Here is a 16,228-nt window from a genome sequence, read left to right as displayed (position 1 = left end):
GATGGATGGATGGATGGTTGAATGAGAAGTATAAATATATAAAACTCTGATAGTGTATTAGTTTGTACACAAACAAATCATGTCACACTCCAGCAGGACAGAATCATTAAAATAAAAGGACTGTACTTAAGAAGTATTTGTATTTCATGTATTATATTATTACATTTGGCCGCAGCCCTCAGATAGATTTTCATTTTGGGGAAAAGGTTTAATCACCCTTGATATATGTATATAAACTGAAACAGCTGGACTAGTGCATCCTAAATTTAACATTAATTAGTGATTTTAATACAACAGTCATTTCTGTATTTTTTTGGGGAGGTCACCTCCTGATAAATGTCCTTACAGAAAATTCAACTGCTTATTTTAAATCAATACTTTTACTTTTAATACTTAAGTACAAAAAATATCAGATACTTTTAAGACTTTTACTCAAGTAATATTCCTAAAGAGACTAACTATTACCCAAGTAGTTTTTTTTTTGGTAAGGTACTTGTACTTTTACTCAAGTATCACTTTGTGGTACTTTAAACAACACTGGTAACAAGTAACTAGATGTTAAATTTTAAAGTAAAGAAGTCAAAGTATCAATTTTAGGTTTTAAATGTAATGAAACAAAAGTAATGATTTAAAAAAAATACTTGGTAAAATTACAAATCCTCAAAAAATTACTTAAGTACTGTAACGAAGTAAATGTACTAAAACTACAAAGCTCTGCTCAGCAGAATAAAACGTCTCGATTCATTTTCTCAGCAGTAAAGCAAATATGTTTTATTAAGCACTTTATTATACATCAGAAAATCCTGCCTCGTATGATACAGAAATGACTTGAAATGAAAGGTAAATGTACACGAGAAGCTATTTACAACCCGGCCGCCAACCAACAAACAAAACCAGCATCGAGACGAACGACCTGATAAAACTCTTCGGTTTGTTTCCTTCGTTGATTCGAGCAGCGATGTTTGAGCTCCTCTTCCTCCTCGTGACGAGCGGCTTCAACTTTGGCTTCACGACTCTGCGTTAACAAATAATAATATATAATAATATATAATCGCAAAGTCGTCTTGATGGCTAAACTCTTTTTCCTGTCGCCCCTGAAAAATCCAGCAGAAGAAACAAAAATGTGACAAATCCTGGGCTCTCTTTACTGTAAAAAGCTATTTAAAAAAAAGCTGAATTTAGCACCGAACTTCTGCTGACGGAACACAAAGCGTACTTAAATATTCTTGAACACACACACGATACACAAACTGAAAAGTCCCATGGGGACGAAATTAACTTTTTGTTTTTACATCGTCAATTAAGCTCCTCCTCCTCCTCAGATGTTTGCCATAATAAACAAACAGGAAGCAGTTTGTAAAAATAAAAGCTCGCAGGCGTCGACTGAACACAGCACCATGTAGAACACAAAAAATAAAATAAAAAAACACAAAAGTGGCTTTTTTCCCCAACAAAATAAATACGTTTGTTTTTGTTTTTTTTTATACCTGTGAAGCTAATGTAACAGAGTAATCCAAGCTGAACACAGATTATTTGGGGTCTCTAAAAAGGCAGAATATCCGTCTTTTTTCTTGACATGTAATCCTCCGATGCGTCGCAGTCGGTTCGAACGGAACAAACTGTAAAATAAAAACTGTTCTGATGAGTAAAATATGAATTGAAACAGAAAAGTCTGGGAGAATTTATATTTTACACGTCGTCACATTTTCAGATCTGCGGCTGTAAAATCTGATATGTTTGGAAACTAAATGACAGAGTAAATGTAAAATGTATTYGTTTAAAAAGTGCGTCGAGACGATTTAATGAAAGCATTAAATAAAGGAACAAACAGAGGCTGTAACAGATGTAGGCACAACGAATGGTTCAGACCAGCTCTGTTTGTCTGCAGGTGGAACTTTGGCACGTGGTCTCTGATGTCTGCATGAAGAACAGCTGCAACAGTCTGCAGCTGAYTTGGGTTTTTTCCTTTGTTTCTTCATGCAGATTGATGGTTCTGGTTCTGGTTCTGATAAGGTGAGTTTGTTCTGACAGGTAACAGTTTCATCACCAGCTATAACGGAGTCTCCTTCTTGTAGTTGAAGCCCGGGTCGGACCCTTCGATCTGCAGTTTCAGGGCTTGTTTAAGGCTCAGTTCTGTTTCCCCGATGGGATAGTCCCCCATCACGTCCTGGTGGCCCCGGTTCTGAACAGTTCTGGGGACCGACACCCGTCCCAGGAACACCTGGTTGCTCTGCAGGTGGTAGTTGGGGTTGGTCATGATGCCGTTGCGTTTCTTCTCGGCGCAGCTCTGCTGCTGGATGAAGAACTGGTCTTGGCACGGCGCCCTGTCCTGCTGGACCGGACCCCCGATCACGATCTTGCAGTGAGGGTCCTTCACGGCGATGTTGGCCACGGACTTGTTGAAGGCCATTCTCTTGTCCAACTGGGTCATTTCGTACTCCAGAACTTGAGCTTGGCTGTTTTTCACCTTCTTCTTGTCTCCTTTGCCATTCGAAGTCCCGTTTCCTGTTTTTGTCACCTTCGGCTGCTTGGAGCCCGGTTTCAGCTGAGACCAGTCCAAGTCGTTGGACGGAGATGACGGCTGCTGGCTGTTGGACTTTGTGGTGGACGAAGGAGACACAATGGACTGCCTGCTGCGGCTGCGGGGCAGGGAGTGCTGCTGGATCTGTTCCGTGAAGCTCATCCCGTGGAAGCTGTCGATCGGCACCGTCTGAGCCGTGGCCGTGGACGACGTGGTCCTGAGGGACGAGTTCTTAGAGCTCTTCAGGGAGTTGTTTGACTGGGAGGATTTCTGCCGGTCCACCGTGGAATCGGGGGACTCTGACGGAGAGCTGAAAGCGTGGACGGGTCCATTAGGGAGACCGCGTCCAGAGGACTGCAGGTCTCCTGCCCCCGTGCTGCCAGAACTGCTGGACTTGATGGTGAGGGACTGCATCTTGCCAGAAACGGCTAACGGTGTTTTGTCCTCCATAGTGTGGACGGGCGAGGGGTTACACCCGTTCAGAGTCGTAGCGCCGTACTTCTCCAGGAGTTTCAGGATGGTGGAGTGGCCGCCTTTAGCTGCTACTCTCACCGCCGTGCGTCCGAACTGATCGGCGTGGTTGGGGTCGGCGCCGTTTTCCAGAAGGATCTGCACAACCTCGATGTGACCCTCCTGCGCCGCTATCCCCAGCGCCGTCGCTCCCTGGTTGCAGGTGTGGTCCACGTGGGCGCCGTTCTCCATCAAGAACTGCACGACCTTCGTGTGGCCTTGCCACGCTGCCGACTGGAGGGCGGAGCGCTTCTCGTTGTCGCAGGCGTTCACGTCGGCGTGGTAGTTGATCAGCAGCCTTGCCATCTCCATGTGTCCCTGCCAGCAGGACACGTGGAGCGCCGTCCTGCCCTCGATGTCACAAGCTTCCACGTTTGCACCATTTTCCAGGAAGTACTCCGTCATGGCCAGCTGATTTTCGAGCGCTAGGATGTAGAGGGTGGGGCGACCGTCAGCGTCTTTGTGATCGATGTCGGCGCCGTGGCTCAATAGCAGTTCAACAATGTCCCTGTGACCTTCCAGTGCCGCCACCCTGAGGGCATTCCTGCCATCATAGCCCCGCTGGTCGATGCAGGATTTGTTTTCCAGGAGGATCTGGACACAGTCGTAATGTCCCTCCTGTGCAGACAGTATCAGTGGGATTCTGCCGTCGTTATCCACCTCTGAGCATCGAGCGCCCTGTTCGATCAGGGCGTCGCACACTTGGCGATGGCCCTCGAAGGCCGCCATGTGCAGCGGGGTCCAGCCTGCGTCGTCCCTGTGGTTTTCGTCCAGACCTCTGTCCAGCAGAGTCCGGACCACCTCCACATTTCCCTGAGCGGAGGCGATGCTCAGCACGGTACGGCCCTCGCTGTCGATGCTATCGACCGCGGCACCCCAGAAAAGCAACGTGTTCACTACGGATGCGTGGCCCATCGATGCAGCTGCCAGGAGGGGGGTGCGCCCGTTGTTGTCGGTGTGATCTACGTCGGCGCCGCCTTCCAGGAGCAGATCGACTACGTCCACGTGTCCTTCGTAGCCGGCAACAAGAAGAGGAGTCATGCAGTCTTTGTCGCAGTGGTCGACCTCGGCGCCCCGGTCGATCAGGAGGCTCACAACCGATGCGTGACCTTTGCTGGCAGGAATACAGAGCGCGGCCACCGACAGGGCCGTCCTCCCGTCAACGTCTTCGTGGTTGACTTCAGCGCCGTGGTCGAGGAGGTGCTCCACGATTTCTCGGTGGCCCATGTACGCCGCGGCGATGAGCGCCGTTCGTCCTTCGTTGTCTGCTTTGTTGACTTTGGCTCCATGCTGAAGGAGGTTTAGGACGATGTCTTCGTGGCCCCCCCAAGCAGCAGCCCTCAGAGCAGTTCTACCGTCGGCGTCGGCGCAGTCCACTTTGGCTCCGGCGTAAAGCAGAGCAGACACGACCTCCGAATGTCCGCCCCACGCTGCCGAGCGGAGTGCCGTCCACCCGTCATGATCCGTGTGGTTGATGTCCGCCTCGCAGCCTATCAGGCAGTTGACCACTTTGGTGTGACCCTGCCGTGCAGCCAGGGTCAGCGCCGTCTGTCCGTGGTTGTCCTCCAGCTCCATGTTTGCACCTCTGGTTATGAGCAGATTGACCACGTCCAGGTTCCCGCTGTACGCGGCGTTGGCCAGCAGGGTCCTCCCGCTGGAGTCGCACTGGTTCACCGACGCCCCGTTGTCCAGCAGCGTTCGTATGGATTCCTCTCTTTCCAGAGCCTGCTGGACGATGCACGAAGCGTGGTCGTCCTCGTTGTTGACGTGAGCACCGGCCTTGACCAGGAGCTGTAGGACCTCCTGCTCTTTCGGTATGGAGGAGCTCAGAGAGTCTTTGGTGGGCGTCCCGTTCCAGACCATCCAGAGAGCCAGGTTGAATGGCTCGATCTGCAGGTTGGAGTTAACGAGGTGAAGGGCGAACTCCTGCACCTCCAGGGGCTTCAGCTGCTTGGCTTTGCAGGTGTAGCTCATGGCCAACATCCGGTGTCCTTCGGCTGCGTTGCACAGATACTTCTGGGTGCAGTGCTTCACGTCCAGCAACCATTCCGCAAAGCTGTAGTGGAAAAGGATTTTGGTACTCCCCAGACCATCGACCAACAGCTTGGCCAGAATGTCCATCTTCTTCTGGAACTCCTCCATGGTCAGGGTCATGTTCTTAGTCCAGACTGCGTGGTACAGTTCTTTGACCGTGAGCGGCCTACAGGTCGCCAGGATCACGTTGAGGATGGGCTGGACTTTGGCGAACTGTTTCCTGACGAACAGCCTCTGGCAGAGCCACAGATAGAGGCCGTTCAGAGTCCCCGGGATGTCGCGGATCTCGCGCAGCATGATGAAGTTCTCCACCACGCCATCCAGGACCCGCTCCAGGTACAGGAAGCAGCCGCTGCTCTTGATGTGGAGCTGGTTCAGCATCTCGGCCGTCTCCTTGGTCAGGTGCTGCCTCAGGGCCTCCTCCTGGTCCAGCCGGTGGAGGATGTACTGCTGCACGTCCTTGACGATGTAGGCCTTCCGCAGGTCGTCCAGGCTGATTTTGCGGAATCCTGAAACAAGAGAAGGTAACGTTAAAAGAATCTGATCACAAACCAGGTCAGAGTTACCTTTTAAATTCAATATTTATCAACTAACTGTTAGGGCTGCAACTATTAGTCAACATAATCGAAGTAATCGATTATGAAAATATGTCGAGGCGGAATTTTAACGTTGACGCATTATATTATTTACACACGTAAATGTTCATTTGTAACCGCAATGCAATTCATGACCTGCTGGGGGCAGAATCTATTGTCTGCGGTTGCTTTGTTTACAAAAGAACGTGGTGTGCCGCTCTAAAAACCACAGAAGAAGCCGCGGGCCAATCAAAGAGCGACAATAATAGCAGATCAGAAAGACGATCGCGTCAAAGACGGAAAAAAAAMCAGACCTAAACTTTCCAAAGTTGGCTGCATTTCATCAAAAATCAACCACAGAAAGTAAAATGCGAACTAAGTTATTCCATGGCAGGTCAGCAGCAGTAAAAACATGACGACATCATGAGACGCTAACATGCTACAGCCGTCCTCTGCAGATGKTAAGTTTCATAAAGTTAGTTTGTTCGTCAGGTTGAAGCATCATAAATCTTTTATTCAGTGACTGATTACTTTGTTCTGAAGACAACTATAAGTTTTGTTAGTTTACCATCAGAAAACAGTGTTTGTTGGAAGCAGAGCTATCAGTTATGCTAATGTAGCTAATAAGTTACGTGATTCATATTAAATCACTGAATTACTAATATTTCTCATCTCGTCTCCTGTTTTGATGATGTTGAAGTCTTATAACTTTTTAACTAACATTCAGCAAGATTTCAATCAGGATGGATTATTTTATGCATTTGACTGTTCCTTTGACCAAAATTATTGCTTAGTTTATGTAAGACTTTCAGCAGCGCAGGTTAACAGCCCCTCATGCTGGGGAAGAGGTAGATATTTTGAGTTATTTGTACTTTAAGACCCTGTCACACTGTAACTTTTTAGACAACTTTCGCAAATTTTAAAGACATCTAAGTTGAAGATTAAATTTTAAAAATATCAACTGGAAGCCTCTTTTAGGCGTGTACATGCAATTCTAACAAACTGATCAAATAATAACTTTTATTGGTAATTTAGACATAAAAGAAATTTCATAATTTGGCATAAGTTGTCTAAAAACGTTATAGTGACAGGGCCTTTAGCCGTTTGTTTAAAAGTCTACTTGCAACATTTTTATTATGTTTACATTAATGTTAAAAACATCTGAGTAAGCTGTTTCAGGTTGAAATTCACGTGTTTCATGGGTTATTTTAATTAGCTGTGAACTTGTGTTTGAGTAGAGACACTGGATAACGGTGACATTCACAGGTATGATGAACAGGTGAGATGAGTACTGGAGCTGGAAGGTGTGCCCACAGGAAGCATAGAYGACGTCGTGACAAAAATAATCGCTGACTAATCGACTAATTGGAAAAATATTGCAGMTTAGTTGAATATCAAAACAGCCATCCGTTGCACTAACTGTGCACTTTGAGGATAATTAAGTGAAAGAAACATTTAATTTCCCGAGGCGTGAAATAATTAACAGTGTAGTCATGTTGTTTAAAATAAAATTAAAATAAAACTCAKCTGGGTTCTGGAAGCACAATCAATCAGCAGATGTTTATTGGCTTCGCTTATTTAAAAAAAAATACAAAAACAAAATGATTAGTGTTGAACGTAAATGTTACAGAAGTTATTTCTGCTTTTAAAACYTCATTAAACCCAAACATTCATTAAAATTTACTCTTCTTAGTTCTTCATATAAAAACAATTTAAAATCTTAATCGGTTCAGCCTGAGAGAAACTAAGTCATTCCTGCAGTTTTTACAACAGATGCAGAAAAATAATAATAAAAAAACTCGTTCAGTTTTAGAGTTTATCTTGAAAAAATGATCATGGATCTCAAAGCCTTCCTGACTCGACGCTGCCTTCCTGCTCAGCAGCTCCGACTCATAAAAGATTGAATTTCATGAAATGATGTCATCGGAGCTTCTCACTCCTCTTCTTCACTTTTTGTTTCATTTCAGATTTAAAACACCTGATAAAACCGTCCTCCTCCTGMCAGGTTCGGGCTTTTGTTTTTTTCACAATAAAAGCTTCAGCTCAGAAACACAAACTGCTCCCGGACCGAGCCCTGATGCTCCCGAGTCCAAACACAAGAGACCAAATCCTTCYTTGGACTTTCTGGGTCCGGTCCAGCTGGGACAGGAAACCTGCTCTGAACAGTGAAGAGGCCATTAAAGGGAAAACAGACTGAACTGAAGGAAAACTCTGATTCCAACCAAGCTTAAATAAAAAYTGAATATGATGATTTGTATATCCTTTATTCAGCTGAATTCACTACAAAGACAAGATATTTAATGTTCAAACTGATAAACTTTATTGTGTGAATGCGATTGTTTTCATGTTTCGCTTTATTCTTTATTATTCCAGTTTCTTCCGTACGTTTTTTGGACCGCTTCTCCTTCCACAATTTTTATGCTACTTAAACCATTCTTATAATAAAATGTTCAGCTCATTCTGGACATCAATGGTTTTTGGTATCTTAAATTTTTATAATTTTTTAGCAATTTCAATTAGAATTTTGACGATGATGATGTCATCAGTGACAATATCAGTTACATCAGTGGCATCAATTTGTTTCTTAGCTTCAGCTAAAGTTATCAAGAGGCATTCACACTAGCATTTTCTCTGGAAATGCAAATTCTCTAGTTGTTCTTTATATCYACTCATTTTGAATTTGATGCTGCAACAAGTTCAAAAAGGGAAAAAAGACTGAAAGTAAAGTTATGCTTAAAAACACCTGTTTGGATCATTTCACAGGTTTGGGTATAAAGGGAGCATCCATGAATAGGGCTGGGTATCGTGGCCAATTCTCTAAATCGATTCATTAAGTTCAAAAACGTTTAATCACGATTCCATTCAATTCAATTCAATGAAAATGTTTATTGATATTGTATTTTGCAACTGTGTTATTTTCTCTTCAACATAAACACCAGGTTTTAAAGGAGAAACTTTTAAATTAATCTGTTTAATCTTGAAAGAAAATTGTCACAAGTTTAAAATGTTTTAAAGTAAAAAGGAATTGCTGGTGAAAGTGTTGTTGGAGGAATTCAATTTTAAGTAATTACCTCCGMCAAGGGCAAGGTAATGTTTTCCGTCGCGTATGTCTGTCTTGTCGTTCTGTCTGTGGACAACATTACTCAAAAACTTGTGCACAGATTGTCATGACATTTTTACCACATGTGGGTACTGGGCCAAGGAACACACCTTTAAATTTTGGTTATGTTCTGGATCACGATGCGGATACAGGAATTTTTTTTCTTTTAACACTTTTAAGATCGGCAAAGCTGTGATGCTTTCACAGGGCTTCTGTAAAAAACAGTGAGCTGGATTGGACAGCACGGACTTCAAACTTTATAAAAGTAATGTTAAAACCACATTTAATGATGAATAATTTTTACCACAATATGCGCGTTTACAGAACGTTTTGTGAGCAGGAAGTATGTGACTGCACCATGAAACCTATTTTTCCCATTTCCTCAAACACACCACMTTTCCGAAACAACCAATCAAAACAGTTTGTCTCTACTAGGCTTGTAAACAGAGAGCTGCCGGGCCTCAAAGTTTGGAGACGGGGGGAGCCAGGAAGCACTTTATAAAGAGAGTCAAACCATTACAAACTCATACAAGGAGATAAAACAGACGTTTTACATGGTGAAATGTGACTGAAGAAAACTTAGGAGCTTAATCCCACACCAGTTTGATGAATAACGTCGAGTTATGAGTCTGACTTTTGTTTTTTCACATTGGACTCCACCAAGAAGAAATCCCATGCATACTGCTGCTTAAATGTTCACTACGTCAGAACTTATTCGGCAAATGTGTTTCCATCTCTGCTTTTGTGCATTAACTCTTACAGGATGGAGGACATTGGTCTTGGCAGAGGTTTGCACTCTTTTGTATTTTGTGCTGCACCATGGGCCAAGGAGGAATGCAATCTCATCTCACTATGTACCCGTATATTTGTGAAATGACAAGAAAACCTCTTGAATCTGAGCTGAGCAGCTAATGCTAAAGCTAACGCTACATTGTTTAAACACAAACATCAACCAGGAAGCAGAGCTGGAAGGAGAGAACGTGGCCACGCGTGTTTACTGTTGTGTTTCTGAACAAAAGCAGCAGCCAGACGATGAACGACACGTCRATCGGGTCGAGGGACGCGGGCCTCTGAAGCAGCTGCTGCTCGTTACAGAACTGGACCCGGGCCACCAGAGACAGAACTTCGCACACAAAGAGAGGCTGTTTGCTTTTCTGCGTTCATTTTATTTTATTTTTTCAGAGGAGCGAGAGGCCTGAGCTCATCACRCAGACCTTTATGAAAAGACACCACCTTCAGTCACTGGATCCATAAAGAAAACAGAACCCTGGGCCCGGCTGCCCTGCGATCAACAAGCGTCTGTTCGACAGCTGCAGCCCCCCCCCCCCCCCCCCCGCTCCAAAAAAACACCAGAGCGCCAACCTCCTGAACACAAGTATGTGGAGGAGAGTCTGTTCCAAGCGTCTGCAGCTCTGTGAGACGAGTGCCGCCTTTAAATCTCTGCTGAAAGTTCACAAACGGAGATTTCCATCTGCAACAGAGACGACGTGGCTCAGAGATAAACACCGAGGAGCTGAGACTCTGCAGGGGTTAACTGAGGAGGAGAGGAAACCTTCTCAGATCAGATGTTTCATCCACCGCAAGGCCAGAAATTAATATGGCTTCAAAAATAAACACGTGAAAACAGACCTGTCCAAACTCGCCTTCAGCTGGCTTTAAAGGGTTCCAGTCAGACCTGTTGGAGGGTTTTGGTTTAATATTACTTAATGTGGAAGTTTTTATTTACCTTTTAATGCTGAAATCCATTAATTCTTCGAACATTACTTTATTCATATGTAACCCTTTCATCATGATTAATGTGGGCTGAACAGCAGAACATCCAGCTCRGTTCAGTTATTATGGTGACGGAAATCGCAAAAAAACTACACCTAAAACCCTCATTTAAATACACGGAGTTCAGCTCTCAACTTTAGTGCCTGTCACATTAAATTTAAGTGATATATGTGGCCCATCATATTGAAATGAGGATTAAGTCAAATTTGGTCAAAATGATCTAATCACATTTTCAGATTCATGCTTTATAAGCTACATTTTGATACCTGGATCATTCCGATATCATAAGCTTTTATCCAGAGATATGACTTAATTTGTCTTTTTGGTTACGATAATACATTCATGTTTGGTCTGAATCCTAATTTTATGTAAATTTATTGAGTATTTTTTGATGTCAATAAAAAGAGGAAACCCGAAATATTATATTAAGATTTCTCAGTTGGAAAGAAACAAGAACATTGCAAGAAAACAGCTTGTTTTAAGATTTATGGAGCTGAAAACTGGAATAATAGTAGCCAAGAACAAGCTTTGACAAATTCCAAACACTAAATCAAAATTCAAGATGGCTTCCAAAACTAACCAGAAGACCTGACCACATCTTAGATGTGTTTAGACACATTAAGCTGACATTTGGTTGACCTCCAGGTGACCACACAGCTTTGGGTTCTGTTCACCTGCACAGGTAAACACCAAGTCGAGCTGATCCAGACTCAACCAAGTCAGTAACAGACCCACATGGAGCGTCTGAGTCCGGATCCAGTTTTAGGAGAGTCGGGACAGCTCTAGATTTAGAGAATCGAGACAGATCTAGATTCAGGAGAGCCAGGACAGATCAAGATTTAGGAGAGTCGGGACAGATCTAGTTTTAGGAGAGTCGAGACAGATCTAGTTTTAGGAGAGTCAGGACAGATCTAGTTTTAGGAGAGTCAGGACAGATCTAGTTTTGGTAGTCAGGACAGATCTAGTTTTAGGAGAGTCAGGACAGATCTAGTTTTGGTAGTCAGGACAGATCTAGTTTTGGTAGAGTCAGGACAGATCTAGTTTTGGTAGAGTCAGGACAGATCTAGTTTTGGTAGAGTCAGGACAGATCTAGTTTTGGTAGAGTCAGGACAGATCTAGTTTTGGTAGAGTCAGGACAGATCCAGTTTTGGTAGAGTCGGGACAGATCCAGTTTTGGTAGAGTCGGGACAGATCCAGTTTTGGTAGAGTCGGGACAGATCCAGTTTTGGTAGAGTCGGGACAGATCTAGTTTTGGTAGAGTCGGGACAGATCCAGTTTTGTTAGAGTCGGGACAGATCTAGTTTTGGTAGAGTCGGGACATATACAGTTTTGGTAGAGTCGGGACAGATCTAGTTTTGGTAGAGTCGGGACAGATCTAGTTTTAGGAGAGTCGGGACAGATCCAGATGTTGGGACAGACTAAACGAGTTTGAGTCATCAGGTGTGAAGAACTCATCTTTTCACTCTGGATGAAACAAAAAAACGACAGAAATTCTGCTCTGCGTCTCTTCAGGCTGAGGTCAAATTGAAACCTAATTATAAACACCTTCAATTAAATAAAACCTGGCGTCTGCGCCTCGGCCTCCAGATGAAAACTCACAGGTTGATAAAAAATGTGGCACATACCGGCGGGCATCACCTGAGCCCTGCAGTGAGGTGTCTCAGATACAGACACCTGTAATTTGCCCGGCTGTCAGACTTCACGGAGGTAAATTACAGTCTTCAGCTGGGATTATGGTTTTGGAGTCACTGGAAGCGACGCTCGACATGCAGCCTCACAGACGTGAATCAGTTTAAAGAAACGGAGAGAAAGAGAATTAAAAGCGCCGTCCTTGTTCTTCCTCTGGAATGGTTAGACGGTGACAATCAATACAGAGGAGAGGACAATAAAAGCTTTACGGTGATTTAGTAGCAGGGGACACTCAGGCTCTTTGCTTTAGTGCTCAGTGTCTCTGGTGAAGGCCAAAACACATTGGAACGGCTTTAAACTCCTTTCACAGAAAACCTTTTTTAATTTGTTGGTTGATGAGAACCTTGGAGCTTTTTTTCTCCTCTTCAGTGCTGAAGATAATTTTTGGCATCAAATCTGTTTTATGTGTTTAAAGTTCAGAGTCTAACTGTCTCAAACGTTACTGAGGAGCCCTTGAGCCGAGGCTTCTTTCTCTTCATTCTACTACCAGAAACAAACAGTCCTCCCTGCTTTAYGACGGTGTTTGTGTTGTGGGTCGGCCGGAGGATCCATTCTTCCTCCTGACAGATCTCATCTCTGACCAAAATGATAACAAGTTCAGATAAATCTGTTACTTTCAGAGCTCACTGAAACAATGATTCAGTTAAAGAGGAATGCTGTACACAAACTGAAGAGGAACGATTTCTTTAGTAGATGCTAAATTGGTTGGATGATTGGTTGTAGTTTGGTTATGTGTGGTTAGATTGGTTGTAGTTTGGTTGTGTGATTAGATTTGGTTGGTTGTAGTTTGGTTGTGTGATTAGATTTGGTTGGTTGTAGTTTGGCTGTGTGATTAGATTTAGTTGGTTGTAGTTTGATTTGGGTATAATTTGGTTTGGTTAGTTGCCGTTTGGTTTAGTTTGTTGTAGTTTGATTTGGTTGTAATTTGGTTTGGTTGTGTGTAGTTTGGTAGTGTATAGTTTGGTTGTGTATAGTTTGGTAGTGTATAGTTTGGTTGTGTATAGTTTGGTAGTGTATAGTTTGGTTGTGTATAGTTTGGTTGTGTATAGTTGGTTGTGTTGACCATGCTGAACATGGACCACAGAAATCAAAGACCTGAGCTTCCTTTAAAGCTCAGGAAGCAGGTTATAGACATTCAAGGTGAAATTAAACAGAAACATCTTCATGTGGGTTTTTATTTTGATAGAGTCGTTCCATGTCCTCTTCAGTTTTGTGATGCCCCTTTTGTGTGTAACAATACGTTCAGGGAGCTGTGGTACAGAAAAATAAAAAGATTTATCAGACGTTTCTCTGGATGAGAGGCAGCTTTCTCTTTCAACCACACTACAGTTAGGTCTACTGACCAATCAGAATTGGGGAGGGGGCGGGCCTTGGGGGTCAGTTGCATTTGTCCATCGGATGTGGACGCCAGATTCCAAAATCCTACTCTGTCCACAAGATTATAAAAAATATAAAAGCTTCACAAGATTATGGTTAACTTCCCAAGAYGTGGACGCAAGAGGAAATGCAACCCCAGGCTGATCAGATAGTGGCGATGAGGGGAAAAAAAGAGGCTCTGGTTCTGATTGAACCAGCTGTTCTCCTCAAGTCAGACAGAAAGCTTCATTCAGAGAGCAGAGTGGAGGCGGGTCAGGTCTTCACTCGGGTGGGCTCACCTCTCCACAGACAGACACGCACACAGCAAACAGAAACACACACACACAGGAGTCACACAATATCCTGAAACTTAAACCCTTTTTACAAAAATATCTCACATTTGCAACGATTGTATGCTTTATCGTCCACGAGCGGATTGATTTGATTTTGAGCAAAAGGTGTCGTTTTAGGCAGGAAATGAGAAAAGTGCCTCACAGGATGAGTTYACGCCAACATTCCTCATGAGTCAAGAAAAGACCCACTTTAATCAGAGCCGTGATTCAGAACCAGAACCAGGATTCTGTCTTCCTGTGATTCATGSTTTGAGCATCTTTAACGTCGACATGTTGTAGAACTGCTGCGTTTAAATATTGATCTGTTTAAAGATGAAGAGCAGAAACTTCTCCGTCCTTCGTCTCGTGCAGATTTAGTCTTTTTCTCAGAAAAACTGATTCTCTCTTGTTCAGTTTTGTTTTTAGCTACATTTAAAGCTGCTTTATTTTCTGGTTTTTTTTTTTTTTTTTTGTCCTAAATTTGAGGTTCAGTCATGAAGAAAAACAGAAAACTGATTAAATCGGACCCCAATATTCATTTTATCTTTGGGATTAATTGTTTTAATTGTCTTAATGGTTATTATCTTAAGCCATTACTTCATATTGTTTTCAAACTTTTTCCAACTACAAATTTGACAAACTATTGACAAACTGATTAATTCTGTCATTTCTTTTAGTTCAATGTAAAAAACCAGGAAACAGGTTGATAATTAATAATCAAATCCTAAAAGACGAGGCAAAAATCTTAAACTTGGTTCAATTTGTGTCAAAACATGAAAAATATTCTCTAATAAATAATTTTATGGAAATACAAAATACTTTTTCTGAATAGTTTTATTGATTCATTGATTTATTGTTTCATATTTAGATCATAACCTCACAGATAAAGATTCACTTAAACCTAACTCTATCAACAACTTTTCATTTATTAGATCTTAAATAGATTTTATCACAATCCAGCAAATCATATTAAAAAACACTAAGATCCAATTATTTGACGTTAAAATAAGAAGAGAAAACAGGAAGATAAATTAGATTCTGTCGCTCTTTTCACACCAAAAAACAAATATTAACGGAAAAACTCTAAATTATTTTTCTTGGTTTTAAAGTTGGGCAGCGATCAGGAGAAGAAARAACTAAAAATATTAATAACAAACAGAGAAACCATAAAACTATTTCAYCTTTGGGGCCGAAGAAAATATTAATGAGGGCCAAACTTGGCCCGCGGGCCTTACGTTTGACACATGTTTTAAGGTAATTTTAATTGTTTGATTTATTTTGTAGTTTCCCCTCATTTCTTCAAATTTCGGACCGATCCAACTGCTTCCTAAGTTTTCCTCGGTGCAGGTTTTGATATTTTGCTAACACTGTTGATTTTAACAGATAATACTAATATTTCAAGCAATGATCTAAACAACTCTCAGCTACTACCACTCGTACTTTTAGCTCAGTATTTGTAACGCTGAGTTTCAGCCACACCTGCGGCGGTTGATGCCGATCATCCGTGGCGGCCATCTTGAATTGGGTCGACCTGAAAGCTGGATCAGATGAAGGCGTAACGTCGACTTCATGATTCAACCTTTGYTTTTTGGTGTAAAATCGAAACATGGTTCCTGCTGCGTTTAAATAAATAAATTAAATATAAAAATCTGCTGCTGTGCTTCAGCTTTCTTCACTCAGATCCAAACTGAGTCAGATGTTCGTCATTACAGCTCTGATGTTTCTGTGATAAAAGCATCAAACATGTGGAGACGAGGATGAAGATTTAAATTAGCTGGTAATTATTTCAATGACATCGTAAACAAAGTGATTTTATTTTGAAAGGTGAATTAATAGGTTTTTTTGTTTCAGTTTGAGAAATTGTGGCTTATTGTTACAAAAATGAAGAAATGTGTCGTTATAAAAACACAAAGCCTGAGTGGCTGTTTCTATTTAAACACCCCCCCCCCCCTTCTTCGTCCTCCTCCTCTTCCTCCTCCTCCTCTTCCTCGCTGCCAGAGGCCTTGTTAAATTGGCACAGATTCTACTGGAGTCCTGAACAGAATCGCTGCCTAAGTGTTTCCACTCTGCTCCTGATCCTGCCCTCAGAGCAGTTGGGGGGGGGGTTCGAGGGTCCCCGCCACACATCGACTCATCCTCAGGTTCTGGTGGGACGACGTCTCGGGATCAGAAGAAGCCCGAAGCTTAATTAAACCTGAGCGGGTCGTATGATGTGAGTCAGCCTGGGGGTGTTACTGTGCAAAAGTCTTGCTCCTCACAAACAGACAGCTCTTTGTTTGTGTGTGCGTGCGTGCGTGCGTGCGTGCGTGCGTGCGTGCGTGCGTGCGTGCGTGCGTGC

The 16,228-nt window shown here is 43.0% G+C and overlaps 1 protein-coding gene and 1 long non-coding RNA gene across 2 annotated transcripts in view; one reads left to right on the top strand and one right to left on the bottom strand.

The window, feature by feature from the left end:
* LOC106528351 (uncharacterized) overlaps positions 1–7,976 on the top strand; it is a 9,745-nt gene extending 1,769 nt beyond the window's left edge. Inside the window, exon 2 of the long non-coding RNA XR_001311490.1 lies at positions 7,608–7,976. This is a non-coding gene — a long non-coding RNA (uncharacterized LOC106528351). The remainder of the gene's footprint in view (positions 1–7,607) is intronic.
* ankrd50 (ankyrin repeat domain 50) overlaps positions 741–16,228 on the bottom strand; it is a gene marked incomplete at its 5' end in the record, with an annotated part of 46,018 nt that continues 30,530 nt past the window's right edge. The window contains 1 exon segment of the mRNA XM_014023499.1: positions 741–5,574. Within this exon segment, the coding sequence (XP_013878953.1) occupies positions 2,051–5,574 (3,524 nt within the window). The 3' untranslated portion in view covers positions 741–2,050.

This window comes from Austrofundulus limnaeus, unplaced genomic scaffold (genome assembly GCF_001266775.1).
Source record: "Austrofundulus limnaeus strain Quisiro unplaced genomic scaffold, Austrofundulus_limnaeus-1.0 Scaffold373, whole genome shotgun sequence".
NCBI classification, from domain to species: domain Eukaryota; kingdom Metazoa; phylum Chordata; class Actinopteri; order Cyprinodontiformes; family Rivulidae; genus Austrofundulus; species Austrofundulus limnaeus.
Note: the sequence above shows the minus strand (reverse complement) of the source record. Positions and strands in the feature narration are given on the sequence as shown.